This window comes from Vulpes lagopus, chromosome 2 (assembly GCF_018345385.1).
Source record: "Vulpes lagopus strain Blue_001 chromosome 2, ASM1834538v1, whole genome shotgun sequence".
Lineage (NCBI taxonomy): Eukaryota > Metazoa > Chordata > Mammalia > Carnivora > Canidae > Vulpes > Vulpes lagopus.
In genome coordinates this window covers 173,865,221-173,885,842 of record NC_054825.1, presented here as the reverse complement: position 1 = coordinate 173,885,842, position 20,622 = coordinate 173,865,221, and the positions used below count along the sequence as shown (strand labels likewise).

The 20,622-nt window shown below is 59.5% G+C and overlaps 2 protein-coding genes across 3 annotated transcripts; both read left to right on the top strand.

The window, feature by feature from the left end:
• Window positions 1-1,356: 1,356 nt before the first annotated feature.
• Window positions 1,357-2,716, top strand: LOC121484973 (hepcidin antimicrobial peptide). The gene is made up of 3 exons (XM_041744868.1): window positions 1,357-1,614; window positions 2,329-2,388; window positions 2,485-2,716. Exons 1-3 carry the CDS (start codon window positions 1,528-1,530, stop codon window positions 2,593-2,595), a joined length of 258 nt encoding a protein of 85 aa, XP_041600802.1. The 5' UTR covers window positions 1,357-1,527; the 3' UTR covers window positions 2,596-2,716.
• Window positions 2,717-6,233: 3,517 nt separating this feature from the next.
• On the top strand, window positions 6,234-20,403 carry MAG (myelin associated glycoprotein). 2 transcript variants are annotated; one of them, XM_041736814.1, is made up of 12 exons: window positions 6,234-6,308; window positions 8,052-8,111; window positions 8,977-9,045; window positions 9,211-9,579; window positions 10,744-11,040; window positions 11,299-11,556; window positions 12,581-12,841; window positions 17,261-17,548; window positions 17,903-17,999; window positions 18,785-18,884; window positions 19,122-19,160; window positions 19,884-19,986. In XM_041736814.1, exons 3-11 carry the CDS (start codon window positions 9,000-9,002, stop codon window positions 19,146-19,148), a joined length of 1,743 nt encoding a protein of 580 aa, XP_041592748.1. In that variant the 5' UTR covers window positions 6,234-6,308; window positions 8,052-8,111; window positions 8,977-8,999; the 3' UTR covers window positions 19,149-19,160; window positions 19,884-19,986. The 2 variants fall into 2 exon arrangements, with proteins under 2 accessions (XP_041592748.1, XP_041592737.1); XM_041736803.1 differs by lacking the exon at window positions 19,122-19,160 and having other exon boundaries at window positions 19,884-20,403.
• Window positions 20,404-20,622: the final 219 nt, after the last annotated feature.

Here is a 20,622-nt window from a genome sequence, read left to right as displayed (position 1 = left end):
TGAACGGGAGGCAGAGGGCAGGGAGCAGCCTTCACTCCCTGGACCCCACACCCCCCAGTTTTGTGGGTTTTGAGTGGGCCTTGGCAGCAGTTCAGGGCTGGGAAGAGTGTTCATTCCTTGGCAGCATCGTCCACAGGCTCTCATGCCAGAGCTGACCCGGGTGGTCCCAGAGTGAGTCAGGGAGGCAACATGCCCAAAGGTCTATGTGGAATCAAGGTTCGTGGTTCCCTGGGACATGTGCACCCAAAGACGGTTCAGAGTGGGTAGGAGTGAGGTTGCCACGGTCAGGCAACCTGGTTCATCTCCATCCAGTGACCTGCTGGAGAACCGGCTCCCCAAAAGAAAGGCCCAGGTTTGTAGTGTCAGCCGGTGTCTGTGCTTTAAATAACACCATTGCTGGATGCAAGGTGCCAGGGTGATGTCCCGCAACACGCTGCTGGGACGGGGGTGCGTGATCACAGAGCCGTGGGACCCAGGCCTGGCACAGTCCCCTGTGGCCGCCTGCGCTTGTGGGGAGCCGGGAAAGCCAAATGGGGAGAACATGGGCCCCGGGTCAGGTTGCTCACGCTGGAATCCCAGCTCCTGCCTCTGCCTGAGTGAGCTTGGGCAGTTCCCCAATCTCTGCCTCCAGTTCCTCCCAGAAAGTGAAGAAAACCAGTCATGGGGTGGGCATGGTGCTAAGAGGGAGCAGGGTCTGGGCAGCCGGGCCCCTGGGGTCGGTGGCTAAGCAGGCAGCTCGGGCCCCTGAATACAGAGCAGAGCCCAGCACGGGGCAGGCAGGAGCTGCTCAGAGGACAGGTGGCACAGGCTGGGGTAACACAAAAGCGGGTCAGTACGTGTCTGCCGGCATAGGAGAGGCGGGCATCCGATGTCAGCCACTGCTAACCCTGGCCCAAAATGCACGGGGACGTTTTCCAGATATATTTTCTGATAACAGAAAATCACACTCGCTGGGGGCTTGTGCCGACATGAGCTGCTTCTGGCTGCCCCAGGGCTTCGTGCCAGGATCCCTGCCGGCGCGAAGGGAGCCTGAAGCAGTAGGAATTGTGCTGGGCACCCCCGAGGGACCCACAAGTGACAGCCAGCCTAGCCTTCCTGTGGACGCGGACATCCGGAAAGAGTGCAGAATAGAGGTCACCTCACCTGCTCATCGACCTGTTCGACTCTTGGGGCAAAGGGGGGACTTTTTTTTTCCGCCGTCAACAGATGATGCCATGTCAGGGAAAGTGTTTCCCAGGTGGCTGGCTAGAGGCGTGTGTCTGTGTGTGTCTGTGGCCCCGTCTGCCCCACCCCCTGGACACACCTCTGCTGGCTAAGGGTGACATAACACTGTTCCCTGTCACTCTGTTCCCGCTTATCTCCCGTCTTGTCGGCGCCACCACCTTCTTGGAAATGAGTTAGGACAAAGGGGAGGGGGCTCAGTACCCCCGCCTCCCCCAGAAGGACCCATAAAAGCAACCGAATCGGGGCCCCAGACACCACAGCAAGTCTGAAACCTGACAGCAGGACAGCCAGACGGACGGCACGATGGCCCTGAGCACGCGGATCCAGGCTGCCTGCCTCCTGCTCCTCCTCCTGGCCAGCATGGCCAGTGGCTCAGTCCTTCTGCACCAGGTGAGAGCCCACGGGGCCTGGGCCCGACCTGGCGGCCAAGACTCCGGGAGAGCCAGACCCTGGGGCTGGGGATCCCTTAGCACCACCCAGAGCTCAGGGACGGAAAAGGGGGGACTACGGGCAGCTGCGTGAAGTGCAGGGATGGGACCCTGAGAACCAGGGCCCCGAGCCCCCTCCACCCGATGGACGGGCGGCCCGATGCCACCCCTGCCTGTGTTAAGTCCGATTCTGCATGGTGGGGATCACGCAACGAGCACGGGAGCCGAGAGAAGAGTTTTGCTCTCGCGGAGCTTACATCTCGGTCAGGGAATTCGTGACCAGTTCAAACAAGGTGACTGTTTTAGTAAATGCTCTTCATGAGTAACGGAAAATTATGATGCTAGGAGAGCGACCACAAGGGGGGCCCTGCAGGCTTTCCCTCTGAGAAGGCCAGTGGAACGGAACCGAGTGGATGCTGTTGCAGGCAGGGGTGGCATCGGGCTGGGAGGGCGCTGTCCCCAAAAGAGTAGCTGTGGAGAGAGACGGAGACACACCTGGGATGTCTAGAGGAGGCGCTGCCCGAGGGAAGGGGAGAAGCCGCACCGTAGGGCCGCTCCCGGGACACCAACTGAGCCCCGGGACACCGACACTTGGGCGGCAGGTGGTGGGTTGGGGGGCAGGTGGGCGAGCTCCCCTGGGCCCTGGCCATGCTCACCACCCCTTCTGCTCCCGCAGACAGGACAGCTCACAGACCTCCGAGCCCAGGACACAGCTGGAGCCGAGGCGGGCCTGCCGGTGAGAGCACCTGCCCCCCTCTGAGCCTCCCCCGGCCTCCCCTGCGCCCCAGCTCCCATCTCTGGATGGGAGCTCACTCTCCCTTCCTCCCTGCAGCCCACGCTCCAGCTCCGGAGGCTAAGGAGGCGAGACACCCACTTCCCCATCTGCATATTCTGCTGCGGCTGCTGTAAAACACCAAAGTGTGGGTTCTGCTGCAGGACGTAGAGCGCCCCGGCTGCCCCCTTCCCCGGTCCCCCCTCCACTCGTATTTATTCCTGCCTCGCCCTCCACCCCTCGGTGACCAGACTTGGAATAAAATGGCTGGTTCTGTCTGCTGTTTTCCATACTAGCGCGTCCACTGTCCTTTCTTCCCGCCCCAGGCCTGCGCCAGAGGTTGGTTTCGGGCCCGGCCTGGACAGGGCCAGCACTCGGGAGGGCGTGCGGGCTCGGCGTGGACGGGGCTTGGCGCGGAGGCTCGGGGAAGGAAATCTGTTTCCTGTTCTTCCCTTCCTCCCCCTCTTCAGAAGCCCTAGAATCTCTGCTGCAAGAGCAGGGCCTGGAAGTTAAACCAAGTTTCCTCTCCTTGAAGTTTTCTTGAGACAAGGGTAATGGATTCAGAGTCCTCAAAGGGTGCTCACAGCAAGGTCCGGGGAACCCCTGGCAGGGCTCCACTGGGTGGAAACCACTAAGATGTTACTTGCCTCCCTCCCTCGCCTCTGTCATGGGTGTACAGGCCCCGCGATGTGGGGTCACCTCACCGCTCTGACAATGACGGCTTGGGTGCTCGTGCGCCTTGGGCCTTAAAAACGTCCCAGTCTGTTTTCCGATACAGTAAGCAGCTGTCGATCAAACCCACTTGAGCAGAAATATTTTGGGGTGTCCTCCATAATTCTGCAGAGCAGAAAGGGGTCCTGGCACCAAGAAGTTGGAGAACCGCTGGCCTTCCAGGCAGACACAGTGAAGGAGTAGGGGGCAGTGGCTTGGTTTCAGGGGAGCGCAGGAAGCTACGTCCTCTCAGGGAGGACATGCTGGCCCTGAGATGTGCTGGAGAATATCTCTCACCTCCACAAGGAGGTCAGCTCCCTCCCAATCTTCTCGAAACCGTATCCCTCTCAATTCATCCCATTTCTCCACTTTTGACAGAGACAGAGAAGATGCATTTCTCTCTTCTTACTCCCTAAGAACACGTCAGCACAGGCATGGTGATGAACGGCCTTGGCTCTTGGGCCCCAGTGTCACATATGGATAGGGAAGCCTGGGTTAGATGGTTAGGGGGACCGGGAGATGGCTGTCATGGCCAAAGGCAGGCCAAACATGGTTAGAGCTTCTTCTCAAGAGAAGGCGGCCATGTTGATTTTTAGGTGATATTTCCTGATTTTTAAAATATCGCCAACTGATTAAAGGGATTTTATTTTTTAAATCAACACTCTGGGAGCCAAACTAAACCCAGCTGGGAGCCAGATCAATCCCGTCCACCACCCTCTGTCTTGTAAGCCACAAGAGGCCCATCGCCTGGAGAGGTTTTTCTGAATGGAGGCTGAAGGGTGGGGAGAGGAAGGCAGGTGGACAGCTTGGCCTCCCATGAGCTTCCGGACCTTGCAGACATCTTCGTTCCACTCTGCAACCCCGCCTCCTCATCTGAGAAAGGAGAAGTTTCTGCAGTGTTCAGCTCCTCAGGCTGCACAGCTGCTTATGACTTATGAGCTGAGTTGTGTGTGTCGCCCGTCTCCCAGATTTAAATGTTGAAGTCCCAGCTCCCAGCCCCTCAGATTGCAACCTGATTTGGAAATGGGGTCTTTATGGAGATAATCAAGTTAAAATGAGGTCAGTAGGTTGGACCCTAATCCAGTTGGACTGGTATCCTTATACAAAGCGGGGATTTGGACAGAGGCCTCTGTGAACACCATGGGAATGCCATGTGAACATGAAGACTGTCATCTATAAGCCAAAGGGAGAAACCTAGAACAGATCCCTCCCCACAGTGCTCAGAAGAATCAACCCTGCCAATATCTTGACGTCAGACTGTGACCTCCAGCACTGCGAGACAATAAGTTCTGTTTTTAGGCCACCCAGTCTGTGGTGCTCTCTCACAGCAGCCCTAACACACCTGCCCCATTGAGAGGGCTCTGCTGGATTGGAGTGGTGGCTCCCCCTTCGGACAGGCCCAGGCTCCCCAGCGCCCCATCCTCCTGTGGCCCAGGGACCTGGGATTGCAGATTTCAGCAGTAGTTGCCAGTGCTGCCTGTGGACACACTTGCCCATGCACCCCTCCCCCAGGGTCAGCCTTCCATCCACACCTAGAGAGGCGATGGACTCCCAAACTGCATAGGCACATGACCCCAAGGGGGTTGGTGTCGAGGCTGAAGGCTGTGACCCAGGAGTACCCCAGGAGCTCGGCATCCTCCTCCAAAGCCCAGGCACCAAGGCCCCTCTCTTCTCCAGGACCCAGGCGTTCAAGCCCCACCCCACTCTCAATGGGCCTTTGTCCCTGCCTGGGAAAGGCACGGGCAGAGTCTGACATCATGAAGCCTGAGGTGGGGGTGGGAACCCCCTCCCCCTCTATCCAGCTTTCTCTGACTCCACACACCCCAGTCTGAGGGATTTCCCTGCCCCTCACCCTCCCCAGTCAGGCCGGGTTCTCCCTTGGGAGAGAGGACCCCCTCCTTCTCCCCCAAAACTGCTCTGCCCTGAAGGACAGAAGATGCTCCAGCGTGACTCAACAGCTCGTGGTCAAACCATGACTACGCCTGATCACAGAACCATCGGCTCCCTCTGCCGCCCCCACACTCAAGCACATTGCAAGGGTCATGACCGATGGGAGGGGTGGGGGCGGGAGGAGGATCACTGTGGAATCCGGAGTCTGCACACAGTGGGTCCTCATCCAGCTCGAAGGGTAAACAGAGCCCTCTATAAGCCCCACTGAGCACCAGGCACTGTCCTAGGGGACAGAGGGCAGAGCAGACAGGCAGAAACCCTGGCCTCTGGGAGCTCCTGTGGGGGCAGAGAAGGAGGGTGCCCAGAGGGCAATGGGCAGATGTGCGGAGGGCTGTGGGCAGCGTCTGGGTGGAGGGGCTTGGCTGCGTGAGCCGGGCAGGGCAGGCTTCCAGACAAAGTGGCATCCGGGTGGGGAGCCTGTAGGATGTGCAGGCTGTGGCCTGTGGCAGAGTGGGGTATGGGATGGGGTGGGGGTCCAGGAGGAAGGAACGAGAGCAAAGGTCTGCAGCCAGAAGGTGCCGCTGGTGTTTGAGGAATAAGGCGTGCACCCACTCTGCGGTTATGAACCTTAACTCTGTGCCAGGTGCCAGTCTGCAAACAGGATAGATTGGAAATAGGCAGGCGAAGCCCTTATCTTACTGGAGATCATGTTCTCTTGAGAGGAGACAATCAATCCATAAGGTCATTTCTGACGGTCAGAAGAGTCTGGAAAATGGATCAGGACGTCGGCACCAAACGTGACCCAGGGAGTGGCTCAAGAGAAGATAGAGGTGACACGAAAACCAGGGGTGGGCAGGACCTGTCTCCTCCTGCTCCCACTCTGTGGCCTCTTGGGACCGACCTATACCTGCTCGGGCCACCAAGAGTCCCTAGACACTGAGAACAAAGCCTTCTGTTTCTTAGCCTGAGGCTTGCAGAGATCTTAGAAGGCCCTCCCAGGGACCCAGACCCGGGCGCGCCGCGATGGAGGCTGCCTCCCCTCATCCCCTCCAGGAAGGAGCTAGTAGAACCCAGGCGTCAGGCTGCCCAGTCCCAGCGGTGGTGACAAGGGCCCCTTTGTGCCCCCCTCCCTCGGGGGCAGGGAGGAGCTGGGCCCTGGAGGCAGGCGGCCCCTGGCACCCGGGGGGAGGGGACGGACTGGCAAGTGGGGGCCTGGACCCTGCGAGCCAGGGGACTGTGAGCGGGGCCGGTGGAGCGGAGGGTGCAGAAGCGAGAGCATCCAAGTGAGTACTGCGGCCCCCGCAGTGAGGGGCCGTGACCAGCGGAGAGGGGAGCGGAGGGCCGGGCTCAGAGGGTGGGGCAAAGGGTGTGCAGCAGCACGTGCAAGCCAGGTGCTCCGGGCCACCGATGCCCACCGGGGACGCGGCTGGTTCAGGATGGGGCCGGGTGCTGCTCAGGACCGCGTTGGGAATGGGCTGGGACCACGGCAGGGACAGTGACTGGGCTGAGGGAAGAAACCCCCAGAGAGAAAGACTGAGGGGCTCTTCTCAGCATCTCTGGGTGGAAGCGCTGCAGGAGCAGCTGCCCTGGGGCTCCTAAGTTTGGGGCAGATGGGGTGGCAGTGGTCGGGGGCTGGATGAAGAGCAGAAGGATGGGCAGGTGATCAGCCACCTGCGTCCTGCCATCTGTGAGGGGGTGGGGGCAGTGGGCTGTGAGCGAGCCAGTTCAGCACCTGGATGCATGACAGGTGTGTGTGTGCATGTGTGTGTGCGCGCACACACACCATCCCTGGGTGAGCCTTAATCTACATCAGTGTTCCTCCACTTTGTTTTCACTGTACCCCACTAAGGAACTATTTCAGAGCTATTTTTCCTAATCGGATTCCGCCCACGAAATGCTACTACTATAGCCAGCCATACAGTAGATGTCTATGTACGGCGGCCCGTCAGGGAGTCACAGCTCACTGTGACAGCTAAGATTTTCCTGGCCTCCACCCCAAGAACCAATTTCTGCCCCCATTATAAGCAGAGGGTCTGCATGCTTGTGTCACAAGTCTGTCCCGTCCCCGAAACTGGCCCTTGCCTGTGTCCCGCATCTTTCCGTCGCAGGCGCGAGGCTGGCATCTGTCGTGTGTCCGTCAGCTTGTGTCTGGGTGGGTCTGTCCTTAGCGACCCTCAGCGTGTGTGTGGGTCTGTGTGTCATTGGGAGCGTGTGTGGACGGGAGGCAGGGGCAGGGGTCTCGCGGGCCGTCCATGTGTGCAGGGGGCCCCCCAGGAGTGTGCCCGGGTCGCTGTTGTGTGAGCCTGTTCCTTCTGGTCGGGTCTAGATCTGTCACATTTCATGCCAGCATTTGCATGTGTCTGACTGTGCATGCGTCTGTGTCCGTGGGAAGAGGGCGGTGAGGGCCAGGGAAGGCAGCCACTTGGAACCCTGGCTTCGGCCCTGAGGCGACCCACAGAGCAGCCGGGTGCCAGGGACTCACCAACTCCCAGCCCCGGGGGCCTTCCTGGCCTTACTCCCAAGCCCAGCCAGGAGCGCCAGACTCTTCTTTCATCCCACCTACCCAAGAAGCCCCCCAGGATGAGGCACCCTTGCCCCGAGGGAACAGGGCTCTTTTGTACGGGGCCCTGGCCTCCGCTGAGGGTGGGGACGGCAGGGGCCGTCTGTGGGGTGGGAGAGGGCGGCAGGAATTCCCGCGGCATGTTGGGAATGCTGATGCTGTGAAACCCGGTCATTGATGGGCTGGGTCCCTGCCCGCCACCCCCAGGCCTCTGCCGTGGGACATCTGCTCCCTCACCCCGCTCACCACACCGCCGGCCCCCCCCACCCCGATGCTCCGCCGCTCCCCTCTCCTCCCCAAAGTTCTTCGCCATCACAGCTTGGGGCTGGCGGTGACGACAGAGCAGCTTCCAGGCTGTGTGGGAGGGTCCCTAGTATCGGGCGGCGGAGACCACGTGGGCCACCACCACTCAGAGCGACCCGGAGAGAGGGCGGCAGAGGGTGCACCTGTCTGGCTCTCATTCCAGGTGGGCTGGCTGACAGCTTCAAGTGAGACCCGAAGACATTCCCAACTCAGGGAGACTGAGGTGAGGGGCGGGGTTCCAACTCTTGGGGTTCTCTTTCCCCCTGGCTACCCCTGATTTCTGCTGCCCGTCCAGCCCTGGCTCTGTCCTTACTTTCTTGGAGATGCCCAGGGGCACGATGGCGATGAGGAGAATGGTCAGCATGTCACTAAGACCCAGAGACAGGGCGGTTTGGCAGTTAAGTCTGCAGACCCGGAGCGAGGCACACTGGGCTTGAATCCTAACTCAGCTGCTAACCAGCCATGCGGCTTTAGGCAAATTGCTTAACCTCTCTGGACCTGAGCTATACAGTGCGGGTTATAACGGCTCCCGCCTCAAAGGGACCAGATGAATTAATATAGCACTGGGGCCTGATGCATGGTCAATGCCTCAGAAATGTTCGTAATTCCACATAAGAGTACCTGCAGCAAGGGCACCTGGGTGGCTCCATGGTGGAGCGTCTGCCTTTGGCTCAGGTTGTGATCCCAGGGCTCTGGGATCGAGTCCTGCATCAGGATCCCTGCAGGGAGCCTGCTTCTCCCTCTGCCTATGTCTCTGCCTCTCTCTGTGTGTCTCTTGTGAATAAATAAACAAAATCTAAAAAAAAAAAGAATACCAGCTGCAGCGAACATCTGAACAGGCCCCCTCCTGAAGCCTTATCAGAAGCACCGTTCGCTGGGATCCCTGGGTGGCGCAGCGGTTTGGCGCCTGCCTTTGGCCCAGGGCGCGGTCCTGGAGACCTAGGATCGAATCCCACGTCAGGCTCCCGGTGCATGGAGCCTGCTTCTCTCTCTCTCTCTGTGACTATCATAAATAAATTAAAAAAAAAAAAAAAAAGCACCGTTTGCCACTCCCCCCAGCCTCCCGTGCTCTCCTCTCTCCTCTCCAGCTGTCGCTCACTTGCTGGACAAGATGATCTTCCTCACGACACTGCCTCTGTTTTGGATCATGATCTCAGGTAAGGACTAGGGGTGCTGGGGATCCCGGGGCCTTGGTCCCCGAGTAGGCTGGGGTTGTTTCTGTGGGTCCCTGCAGGGTGGAAGGTGGTGGGAGTGTGTGTGTGGGGGGGGGGGGGTCAGGGAAGGACCTGTCCCTCCACCTCAGTGGTCCTGCTTGCCCACAGCCTCTCGAGGGGGCCACTGGGGTGCCTGGATGCCCTCGTCCATCTCTGCCTTCGAGGGCACGTGCGTCTCCATCCCCTGCCGCTTCGACTTCCCTGACGAGCTGCGGCCGGCCGTCGTGCACGGCGTCTGGTATTTCAACAGCCCCTACCCGAAAAACTATCCCCCGGTGGTCTTCAAGTCTCGAACCCAAGTTGTGCACGAGAGCTTCCAGGGCCGCAGCCGACTCCTGGGGGACCTGGGCCTGCGGAACTGCACCCTCCTGCTTAGCAGCCTCAGCCCCGAGCTGGGCGGCAAGTACTACTTCCGCGGGGACCTCGGCGGCTACAACCAGTACACCTTCTCCGAGCACAGTGTCCTGGACATCATCAGTGAGTCCCCGAGGGCGTGCGCGTGCCAGGGGCTGGGGCCGCGCCGGCCAGGCTGGGTGTATGTGGCTCGACGGGCTCCCCCGCGCCTTTCTGGGGAGCGAACCCCGATGCCCGCACAGACCTGGCGGCCGACAGAACTAAGCAAAGTGGGGCCCCAAATAGTCTTGCCGCCCTCAGAGGGAAAAAGAGGGTGCTTCCTCTTCTAGAAGCAACTAGGAGAAAAGCAATGGGGCCCAGGGGTGGGGGGTAAAAGGCCTCCGGATCCCTGGGGTTAGCTGGGTGACCATGGGCACGTTACTTAATTTCTCTGGGCCTTATTTTCCCCTTCTGTAAGATGGGGACAAGGAGAGCACGTACAGCTCAGCAAGCAGACAGTCACGGGGCACCCAGAGCAGCACCTGGCCCGTGGCACCCTGCTCTGGGTAACTGGTGCGGGAGGAGAACATAGAGATGTTGCTCTCAGGGAGTCTGCATTAAGAGAAACCAGAATCGTGTGCTTTTCTGTGTCATCTCCTAACTCCTGAACACTGGCTGCGGATTTGGATTTTTAAAAACAAATCCAGTTTTGGCCAAATAACCTGTGGTTCTGGGCCAGAGTTGGCCATCAGAGTAGGCGACGCTGCCCAATTTCTGAGAGGCCCCATAGCACGGAACCCCTAAATTCAGACTCCCGGAGTCCAGATGAGCCAGATTACAGCCCCAGTACAGAAAGAGACCCCACTGGCACAGCCAGACATAGACGTATCTCCAGGACATACCACACACACTCACGTACACACACACTCACGTACATAAGTGGAAAAGGAACCAAAGCAAACACGGGAAAGGAGAGAAGTTTCTTAAGGGCCACAACGTAGTATCCAGAGCACAGACGATGAAGCTGGAGTGGCAGCGTCTGAAGCTCTTCTCCTCCGCGCGGGCCGTGGCCTGTTTTGTGATCTAAAACATGAGCCAAATGACAACACCCACCTCCCGGGCAAGGTAGATGCTGTGAGGCCATTGTAGTGTTCTGTTCATGATTACACACCTGGGGACCCTGGAGGGCCTCTGAGTGAAGGGACACCGGGAGCAGAGAAGGCAGTAGGGAATTCTGTATCCAAGGATGGGGAGGGGACCAGGAAGCCAGAATGCTTCCTCAACCCTCCTCTCCCCCGTGTGGCCCAGACACCCCCAACATCGTGGTCCCCCCGGAGGTGGTGGCGGGCTCCGAAGTGGAGGTCAGCTGCATGGTGCCTGACAACTGCCCGGAGCTGCGCCCGGAGCTGAGCTGGCTGGGCCACGAGGGGCTGGGGGAGCCCGCCGTGCTGGGTCGGCTGCGCGAGGACGAGGGCACCTGGGTGCAGGTGTCGCTGCTCCACTTCGTGCCCACCAGGGAGGCCAACGGCCACCGGCTGGGCTGCCAGGCCTCGTTCCCCAACACCACCCTGCTCTTCGAGGGCTACGCCAGCCTGGACGTCAAGTGTGAGTGTGGGGGCGGGGCCGGGGCCGGAGGGGGCGGGGCCAGGGCCGGGAGGGGGCGGGGCCGCGAGGGGCGGGGCGGGGCCAGGGCCGGGAGGGGGCGGGGCCAGGGTCTGGGGCCGGAGCCGGAGCCGGAGCCGGGAGGGGACGGGGCCGCGAGGGGCGGGGCTAGGGGCGGGGCTAGGGGCGGGGCCTAGGCGGGGTCTGCGGCCCCAGCCCGCTGACACGCCCCCCCGCCCCCGCTGTGTCTCGGGGCCTCAGACCCCCCGGTGATCGTGGAGATGAACGCCTCGGTGGAGGCCATCGAGGGCTCGCACGTCAGCCTGCTGTGCGGGGCGGACAGCAACCCGCTGCCGCTGCTGACCTGGATGCGGGACGGCACGGTGCTGCGCGAGGCGGTGGCCGAGAGCCTGTTCCTGGATCTGGAGGAGGTGACCCCCGCGGAGGACGGCGTCTACGCCTGCCTGGCCGAGAACGCCTACGGCCAGGACAACCGCACCGTGGGGCTCAGCGTCATGTGTGAGTGGCGGCCCAGGGGGGATGAGGGGCAGCCCCCCCAGGCCTCGGGCGGAGCAGGGGGACCCGAGGCTGGAGGCGGTCCTCCCTGCGTCCCACCTGCTGCGCACCACGCATCCCGGGGCGAGGTGGGAAGGCGCAGGGCTCAGGGGAGCTGGTTAGACCCCGGATCCTGCGGACAGCCTTGGCTGGCGTGGGAGTACAGCCGGGCCCTGGAAATCCGCATTTCCCCGTGAGCCCCGTTGCAGTTGTAAGGGGACGGATGAGGGGACCCCAGACCCCACGCAGCCCCTTGTCCGCACTGTGTACGTTAGGGAGTCCCCGGCGGAGGGGCTGGACAGATAAGGTCCTTTGTTGGGAACCAGGGAGAGGTCATTCATTCATTCACTCATTCACAAATATTTATTGAGGCAAAATGCCCAGGGCTGTGGATAATAATAATGAGAATTGCAGCCAACATTTACTCAGCAGTTTCTGAGCGCTTTCCACAAATACTCTTCCCCCAGACACCCAGACATCCCCAGGGCTGGCCCTGACCCACCTCTTCTCCTCTCGGGGATGACTTCCCTCACCATCCCAGTTACAACTGTAACGACTCTGACTTCCATCACCACATTTCTTTTTCTCCAAAGCCCTTATCTGCATCTTGCCAACTACATGTGTTTACTTACATAGCGTCTCCTCACATGGTTGGGAATCTTTACCTTAGCTTGTTCAGGCTAGAACGGCACCTGTCACTTAGGTTCTCAGTGGCCCCGCTGAGGTTGGGACTGTTATCAGGCTCATTTTCCAGATGAGAGAGAGGAGGCCCAGAGAGGTCACACACACCGCTGGGAAGGGGTAGAGCTGGGATTCAGACACAAGCGCCCTGGTGGCAGAGACCCTGTTCTTATAAACAGGGTAGCCAGGACAAGGGTTACCTGAGCAGGTGTGCTCAGATTGGGGCATATGCGGTCACACTGGTGGGGGGTGGGTGGGAAGAGGCACTGTTGCCTTCTGACCGTCAGCCCCCTGTCTTGCCCCCCAGATGCACCCCGGAAGCCCACGGTGAACGGGACAATGGTGGCCGTGGAGGGGGAGACCGTCTCCATCCTGTGCTCCACACAGAGCAACCCGGACCCTATTCTCACCATCTTCAAGGAGAAGCAGATTCTGGCCACAGTCATCTACGAGAGCGAGCTGCAGCTTGAGCTGCCTGCCGTCACGCCTGAGGATGATGGGGAGTACTGGTGTGTGGCTGAGAATCAGTATGGCCAGAGGGCCACCACCTTCAACCTATCCGTGGAGTGTGAGTACCGCCGCTCCTCACCCCTTCCCCTGCTGACCGCCGGCTGGACTTGACCTCCTTCCACATTCCCCTCCTCAGTGGATGGTTCGGGGGTGGGGGGACACCTCGATTGCTGGATTGCACCATGCATCTCAGCCAAGGGTCAGCTTTGCACCAGCAGATGAGAATGGGGAAGGGAGGGAAGCTGAATCCACAGCCAGAGATTCAGTCCCACCCGGGAGTGCTGTGTTCCCACATCTCGGGGATGCGCTTTTGACCAGAAAGGTTTCTGGGTCGTCCCGTGGCCTCTGTCCCTTTACATTCACCAAGAACCACAACACCTAACCCTTGCGTTGCATTGCTGTGTACCAGGCATTGCTAGAAGCTCTGTACGGGGATCCATTCGTTTCCTCCACAGGACGTTCCTATGAGGGAGGTCCTATTACTGTCCCCAGTTTCCAGAGAAGCAAACTGGGGCCCAGAGAGTTTATGCCAACTTACCCCAAGGTCACACAGCTGGAAAGTGGTTCGAATCCAGGCAGTCTGGCTCCTCTTTCCTGGACTGCCATAGCTGACCTCATCCTAAGTTATTACGTCAGAATACGTTGATCAAGCAGTTGTTGTGTGCAAAGGGCAGTGTGGCTCTGGGGGACGTGGAGGAGAGGACCGAGAGTACAGACACCAGGCTTATAGCAGATACAGTCGAGCCAGAGAGATGGGACGGATGTGCAGAGAAAGCTGTCTTGGAAGTGAAACTCATCCTTCCACTGCCAATCAGCACCTCTCCCGGCCTCCTCACCCGGTGGCATCGCCAACACCCCCACCCCCACCCCCACCCCCACCCCCAGCTGCCATTCAGGGCTGTGGCTCCCAGCTCACAGTCTGCACTCCGTCTCCAGCAGCAGCTCCCTCCGAAGTGTCACTTCCATGTTTCCATCTCCCCTGCTTCCTCTCCAGCTCCTGCCTGGCCTCTGCGCTAGTCTCCGGACTTTACCACTCCCGGCCTCCGTTACTCTACCCACGGTGGTCCTCGCCACGCAAGTTTGCCAGAAGGTATTGAGCACAATCTGTACTCAGTGCTTTGTATGTGGCGAGAATCAGCACGTGGTAGATAGAGATTATTTCTGGAGTGCCACCTTCTGTGGCAGAGGGGTGGCCATGCACTGCTGTGCCAACCTTTCACCTTGGGGTGCATTCCCTCCCGGCCTCTGCTCGCCCGCAGTACCCAGGGTGATCATGAGTGTGGGGTACTCTGCTTTCTCCATACTCCGCCTCTGGGCCCAGCTTCCTCCTTCTGCTACACCCTTTTTCCCTGTTGCACCCCAAGCCAGTGGATCTTACGTTTAAGGGTCAGAGAGCTCCCTGAGAATCATATGGAGGCCCCGGAACATGCACACCACAGCATCTCACACACATTTGCAGTCACAGATTCTCTTGCGCAGTAAGGTCGGTCATTAATGGTCTACTCTGGGCAGGACCACAAGCTCGGCCCGTGTTCTTTTGCTGAGCCTGTGTGGTCACCCTGTGAAGAAGAAAATAAGAGTCAGAATCCCCGAGGACCGTGCAGCAAGGAAGGTTGGTCGGAGCCAGGAATCTTCTGGACTCGTCCCACCCAGCTCTTAAACCGCTGGCTGCTTTGCCTCCCCGAAGCCCGTGGAACCCAAGGGCTTACTTACTTTGGCTTCTTTTGAAGACAAACCAACAGATTTGGAGTGGAAGGCCCCCTCCCACCTGGCCCCGTCCCACCTGCTGAGCCCTTTAGGCTTCACCCGGGCCCTGATCACAGGACGTGCTCTCTGGCAGTGCGGCCACAGGGTGCTGGGCAGGGCACCCCTCAGGCTCCTCTCTGTCCCTGAAGTCCGTGATCCCTAGCACCAGGGGTTTGGTGCTCCCTGACAATGGCAGGGGCTTCTAGTGCGGGGCTTCCTTCTTACCAGCTGAGCCCAGGGCCAGGGTGGCATGAGTCATGCAGCAGGTACTCACCTTACCGAGTGCTTGTGCCCAGGGGCCTAATCTGAGCCCCTGGCGCTCCCTGACCTATGTGGGTCTCACCACAACGTGATTGCGAGGGACTGTTCTTCACCCCAGTTTAATAGAAGGAAACCGAAGTGTGAACTGGTTAACTGGTGTCCAGCACCAGACAGAGCTGACCCGCCCTGGGGCAGAATCCCAGCTCTGTCTTCATCTTGTTGCACGATCCCTGACAAGTGATTTCACTTTTGCTGAGCCTCTCTACTGAGAAATGGGTATGATAACAGTAGCTTATCCCAAAGAAGCCTGTGAAGACTCTGGAAGTTATGCTGAGCGCCCACAGTGCCTGACTGACGCGTCCTCTGTGCTCCCTAAATCATTTCCCACTAATCTCTCCCTTGGACTCCAGGCTGGGTGCCTCCGGCCTTCCTGCTGCTAAGGCTTTTCTCACGTGCTCCCCCTGCTGGAATGGCTCTATTTATCTCATCCTAAATCCTTGGAAGGGAAAAGCTAAGCCTTTACATCACACTAGGGAGCTTATCTTCAGAGTTCTCACAGGCCCTTGCAAGAAAGGACCGCCCCTCCTGTTTGCGCAATGAAAACTCCATCTTGGAGGCCCAAGGAGGCCGAATGGCCTGGTCAGGGACAGTAAGCGACAGAGCTGGGCTTCCAGCCAAAGCTGTCACACCCCAAACTCCCCATTCTTTGTGGGACTTGGGGTTTGTGTGGGGTCAGTCAGGCTTTGACAGGTCTCCCAGGCTACCTGCAAAGCTGCGGAGATACTGAGCACATGCAGGCAGGGCGGCGGTAAGGGGTCAAGGGTGGAAGCTGTCACCGGAGCACCAGGGATGCAGTCTTGAATGAAAGGGTTTCTAAAAAAATGTAATAGCTGTTGGTTCAGGTTTGTCGTTATGCACTTTGCGGAGTGTCAATTTGTTAACACCAGAGCCAGCGTAGTGCATGTTTGCCTGAACAGAATTCGGGCAATATATTTTTAATTTACCGGGTTTAGATGCAAGTACAGATTGAGGTTCCAACTGGAACCATCTCGAGTTTGAATCCAGTCATGTGACTCCCTGGCTTGTCAATGTTACGTGCATATTCTTTTTTTTTTTTTTTTTTTTGACGGAAATTGAAAGTAAGTGGTGGTAGATGGTCCGAGGGTCCTTTGGCCGTTCGTAAGTAGGTTCTGGTCAGAACTGAGATCAGAGTTCAGTCTAGCGGGGCAGCCTCTGGTGCTGGATTTTTCAGGAGGGAAAGAGAACATAGTTTTAAAAAAGGAATGTTCGATGTTCTATTATAATATCATAATTTGGAAAATGAAAGAAAATACAAGAACAAAAAAGCCACAAAAACCACACCAGTTTCATTCTTGGAATACAAATGGCAGCAAAGGAGAGCTCGATGCAATGGTCTTGGGTGGAGGGTGGGGGTTGGTGTCAGGGGCAGTGGAGGATCCCATGAAAGTGGGACAGGCAGCGTGCAAGGGAGCCTTAGGGAGCCAGCAGGGGCATCTGTAGGATGGCCAGGAAGGGGAGCCTGCGGAACTCAGTGGCCCACACCGGTCTCCACAGAGCTCCGCTATGTGAGGGTGCGTTCTAAGTGTGGGGACAGGGTGGAGGCGGAAGGAGAGCCTGTCTTGACCGCAGTAAGAGCCCAGCCCTACAGGTATCTAACATGGGAGGGATAAGTGCTGGGAGCAAACCGAGGTGAGATGGGTGCGAATGGTCAGTGAAGTGAGGTGCAGTTTCCATGAGTGGTCAGAAAAAAGACACGTCACCTGAGTTCAGCAGGTGTCAGGGAAGTGTTCCAGGCAAAGACCCCGAGGTCGGAAGAAGCTTCATGAGCTTTAGAAGCAGCGAGGAGGGGATCCCTCGGTGGCTCAGCAGTTCAGAGCCTGCCTTTGGCCCAGAGCATGATCCTGGAGTCCCAGGATCAAGTCCCACATCGGTCTCCTTGCGGGGAGCCTGCTTCTCCCTCTGCCTGTGTCTCTGCCTCTTTCTCTGTGTCTCTCATGAATAAATAAATAGAATCTTAAAAAAGAAGAAAAAGAAGAAGAAGAAGAAGAAGCAGAAGCAGTGAGGAGGCCAGTGCGACTGGGCAGGAGCCCCGATGAGAGATTAGTGTGGCTGGGGCCTTTCGGGGCCTCATGAAAGCAGGAAAAGACTTTGGATATCATTGTCAGTGACATGGGGAGCAACCGAAAGGGTTTTTTTGTTTTTGTTTTTTGTATTTTTTGTTTGTTTGTTTGTTTATTTGTTTTTTGAGTGGGGAACATCATGATGTCATTTGGGTCTTACAAGGTGAACAAAGTTAGAGAGGAGGCCAGAGACCGTGCAAAGGGGAAAAGGCCGCTCGTCTCTGGGACAGCTACCATCTGCTCTTGGTCCTCCGCCAAGGAGTCCCCTGAGGCTCAGCCTCTGCTTGTCGCCGGTCATCCCCTGAGTCTTGGTCCTTCTTGGCCTGCAGTTGCCCCTGTGATCCTCCTGGAGTCCCACTGCGCGGCAGCCCGAGACACAGTGCAGTGCCTGTGCGTGGTGAAGTCCAACCCGGAGCCGTCCGTGGCCTTTGAGCTGCCCTCGCGCAACGTGACCGTGAACGAGACCGAGCGGGAGTTCGTGTACTCGGAGCGCAGCGGCCTCCTGCTCACCAGCATCCTCACGCTGCGCGGGCAGGCCCAGGCCCCGCCGCGGGTCATCTGCACCGCCCGCAACCTCTACGGCTCCAAGAGCCTGGAGCTGCCCTTCCAGGGAGCCCGTGAGTGCTGGGGGGGGGGGCACGGGGAGGGGGAGGGTACCTCTTGGATCCAGGCTTCCCGCCCCAGGGCTGGCCATCAGCCTCCAAGCATGGGCCAGGCGACACAGATGGAGCAAGTGATAAAGATGCCCTTTCCGGGTGGTAAGGGGGGGCTGCCCTGGGTTGGCCGGCGCTTTACTGGGCCCTGTCCCGGGCTCTCTGGCAACTAAGCCCTCCGGGCCCGTCGGGCAGTGCAGGGACCTGCCAGCTGTGTAAATGTCCTCACTGTCACCTCCGCCCGGCCCGTCTCCTACAAGCCCCCGTGTCTTCGCTACCGCTGGCATTCCTGAGGGTGCCTGGGTCCTCTGTCCTCAGACCGCCTGATGTGGGCCAAGATCGGCCCCGTGGGAGCTGTGGTAGCCTTTGCCATCCTCATCGCCATCGTCTGCTACATTACCCAGACACGCAGAAAGTGAGCGGCCTGCCAGGGCTCCCCTGGGGGCGGGGGGTGCCCCGGGGCTGGGGAGGCGGGGAGGTCAGTTAGAGGCAGCGGGTGGGCAGCGGAGGGTGGCCCTGTGCGTGTGAGGGAGGGCGGATTCTGCTCTGTGAATGTTTGGCTGGACGGAGGAGAGACCCCCGCCTGTCAGGCCGGCCGGCACCTGGGCCGAGCGCATCCTGATGGATGCCTGTGCCCCACGGTCGGTGCTGTGGCCTCCTGTCCTCCGGGAACCCTCCTGCAAGCACTCCGGTGTGATGGGGGAGAGCCAGCGTCCCCTGGCTTGTAGCCACGGGGTCAGGCACCGTGGGTTCCAGGGCCCCGATCCTTACACACATCATCCCTGGCAACGAAAACACTCCCCAGCCCCAAACCACACGCACCTACCACAACTGGGCTGGTTTTCCTCCTTGTGGTGCACACGCACGTCAGCTTTCCTGAAAATGAATGCACCTTTCTGCTCCGCATCCTGGCAGCGAGGGGCTGACAGAGCCGGAGCACTTGAGAAGAAATCCAAGAAGCTAGGCTGGGGCCCCGAAAAGTGGCAGAGACCAGGGACCAGACAGGGGGATGGGCAGTGGGGGGAGGGCAGGAGGAGGCTGGTCATTCTAAAGAGGCATCTGCTCCATCTTAGAGACATGGGGGGTGGGAACCACCCTGGGGTCCCTTGAGCCAAATTCCTAAGGTAGATGGGGTGCAGAAAGGGAGCGGGGAGGGAAGCCCAGGACTCCCGCTGGGGCCTGACATGTCCTGTCCTGCAGAAAGAACGTGACAGAGAGCCCCAGCTTCTCGGCGGGGGACAACCCCCCGGTCCTGTTCAGCAGTGACTTCCGCATCTCTGGGGCGCCAGAGAAGTATGAGGTGAGGGCCAGAGCCTTGTGGCTCCAGGCTAGCTGGAGAACCTGGGTGCCAGGGACCCTGAGGACCTGGGAGGGCCTGGGAGGCCAAGGGAGGGAAAAGGAGGAAGTGCGGAGGGCTGGGTGCACCTGGGCTGGGAGGGCCACTCAGGCGGAGGCCACGAAGGGGGCTGAGGGGCTCAGCGGAGGGCAGCCCCAACCTCCCCACCCCGGTCTATGACTGCATTTCCTTCTCTAATAGTCCAGAGAGGTCTCTACCCTGGAATGAGCGCCCCAGGAGGTAGGTCCCCGGGGCCTCAGTGTGTCCACCTCTGGGCCCCTGTCGGGCCTGGGGGTTGGGGTGCATGTGTGTGCGTTCTCGTCAGGCACCTGGAATGTTCCCTGGTTAAGCCTGGCCCTGCTTGGCACTCCCGGCCTTGTCTATTCTGTCTGTGGCCACTGTCCTGTGTCTGTGTCTGAAGGCCCCTTGTAGGGTGGGGGTGAGGGTGGAGCCTGCGACGGGGAAGCGGGGGTCACCCGGGTGGAGCGAGGAGGGGAGCCGCACCAGACCCAGGCATCAGGGGAAGAACGTACCGAGCCAGGTGCTTACAAATATTTGGAAAGGCGGGGTCCCAGCCAGGTGGCTTTAATCTGGGAAGATGCTATGGGTTGAATAGTGTGCCCCCCCCCGCCCCCGCCAATTCCTAGGTCGAAGAGGGCTCCCTGGGGACAGTGGATCTTAGGTGACTTTCAGGCTTAGCAAGGAAGAGGGGGTGGTGCGTGGCGGCGCCAGCTGGGGCAGAGGCTCCAGAGCGAGACCCAGACACCGAAGGGTTGGCTGCGTGCTGGTCCTTAAGAAAGGAGGTTCGAAAAAAAAATAAAAATAAAAATAAAAAAAAAAGAAAGGAGGTTCGCACGGGGCCTTGGGACTCAGCCCCAGAGCTGCGGGGGTGCAGGTACCTGCTGCCTCTGCACCTGGAAAAGGTGGAACCGTAGCCTTCTAATGGGCTGGGTCTGTTCATAGAGTGAGAGGCGACTGGGATCGGAGAGGAGGCTGCTGGGCCTTCGGGGAGAACCCCCAGAGCTGGACCTGAGCTATTCTCACTCGGACCTGGGCAAACGAGCCACCAAGGACAGCTACACCCTGACGGAGGAGCTGGCCGAGTATGCTGAAATCCGGGTCAAGTGAGGGGGCTGGGGGCCGCCTGTGTGGCCACCCCTCCCTCAGGACCCTCACTGGCCCCTACTGGCTACGGGCTCCCTTGCTCCCCAGAGTGGTGGGGGCCAGGGCAGGAAAGGGAGGGGGCAGGTGACAGGGAGGTCCTGGGGGCCTGGCCTCCCCTCCTTCCCAGCCGCCCCCAGCCCTGCCAGCACCCACCCCACACTGTGGCTCCTCTCTAACCTCCTTTAACCTCATCTGTCTGGAGGGGAGCCCTGTCTGTCTGTCCATGTTATTTATTGCTACCCCTGCCTGGTCTCCTGCCCCCAACACCCGGCCCCAGGGCCTGTACAGAGGGACGTGAAATAAATGCCACGAAGCCAAACACCTGTCCAGATCCTGATGATTTCTGATCCGTCCTAGGGGAGCCTGCCGCTGCCCTCCCTGCCCCCTGCAAGGTCCCGTGTGGGGACAAGGGCCCGGGTGTTCTAGCCCCGAGCCCAAGGCCACCCGCCCTGACGCCGCTCCCACTCTGAGCTGGCAGCTGTGGGCTGAGGCCTCTTCGCGCACTGACATTCCCTCCTGTCCCCTGCAGCTCAGGGTG

What these genes read in the sequence shown, in the direction of transcription:
- LOC121484973 (XM_041744868.1), top strand. Translation starts at nt 1,528, where the DNA reads ATGGCCCTGAGCACGCGGATCCAGGCTGCCTGCCTCCTGCTCCTCCTC. An exon ending in GCTCAGTCCTTCTGCACCAG is followed by an intron (nt 1,615 to 2,328) that starts GTGAGAGCCCAC and finishes CTGCTCCCGCAG; the next exon opens with ACAGGACAGCTCACAGACCT. An exon ending in GAGCCGAGGCGGGCCTGCCG is followed by an intron (nt 2,389 to 2,484) that starts GTGAGAGCACCT and finishes TCCTCCCTGCAG; the next exon opens with CCCACGCTCCAGCTCCGGAG.
- MAG (XM_041736803.1), top strand. Translation starts at nt 9,000, where the DNA reads ATGATCTTCCTCACGACACTGCCTCTGTTTTGGATCATGATCTCAG. An exon ending in CTTCAACCTATCCGTGGAGT is followed by an intron (nt 12,842 to 17,260) that starts GTGAGTACCGCC and finishes CTTGGCCTGCAG; the next exon opens with TTGCCCCTGTGATCCTCCTG. An exon ending in GCTGCCCTTCCAGGGAGCCC is followed by an intron (nt 17,549 to 17,902) that starts GTGAGTGCTGGG and finishes CTCTGTCCTCAG; the next exon opens with ACCGCCTGATGTGGGCCAAG.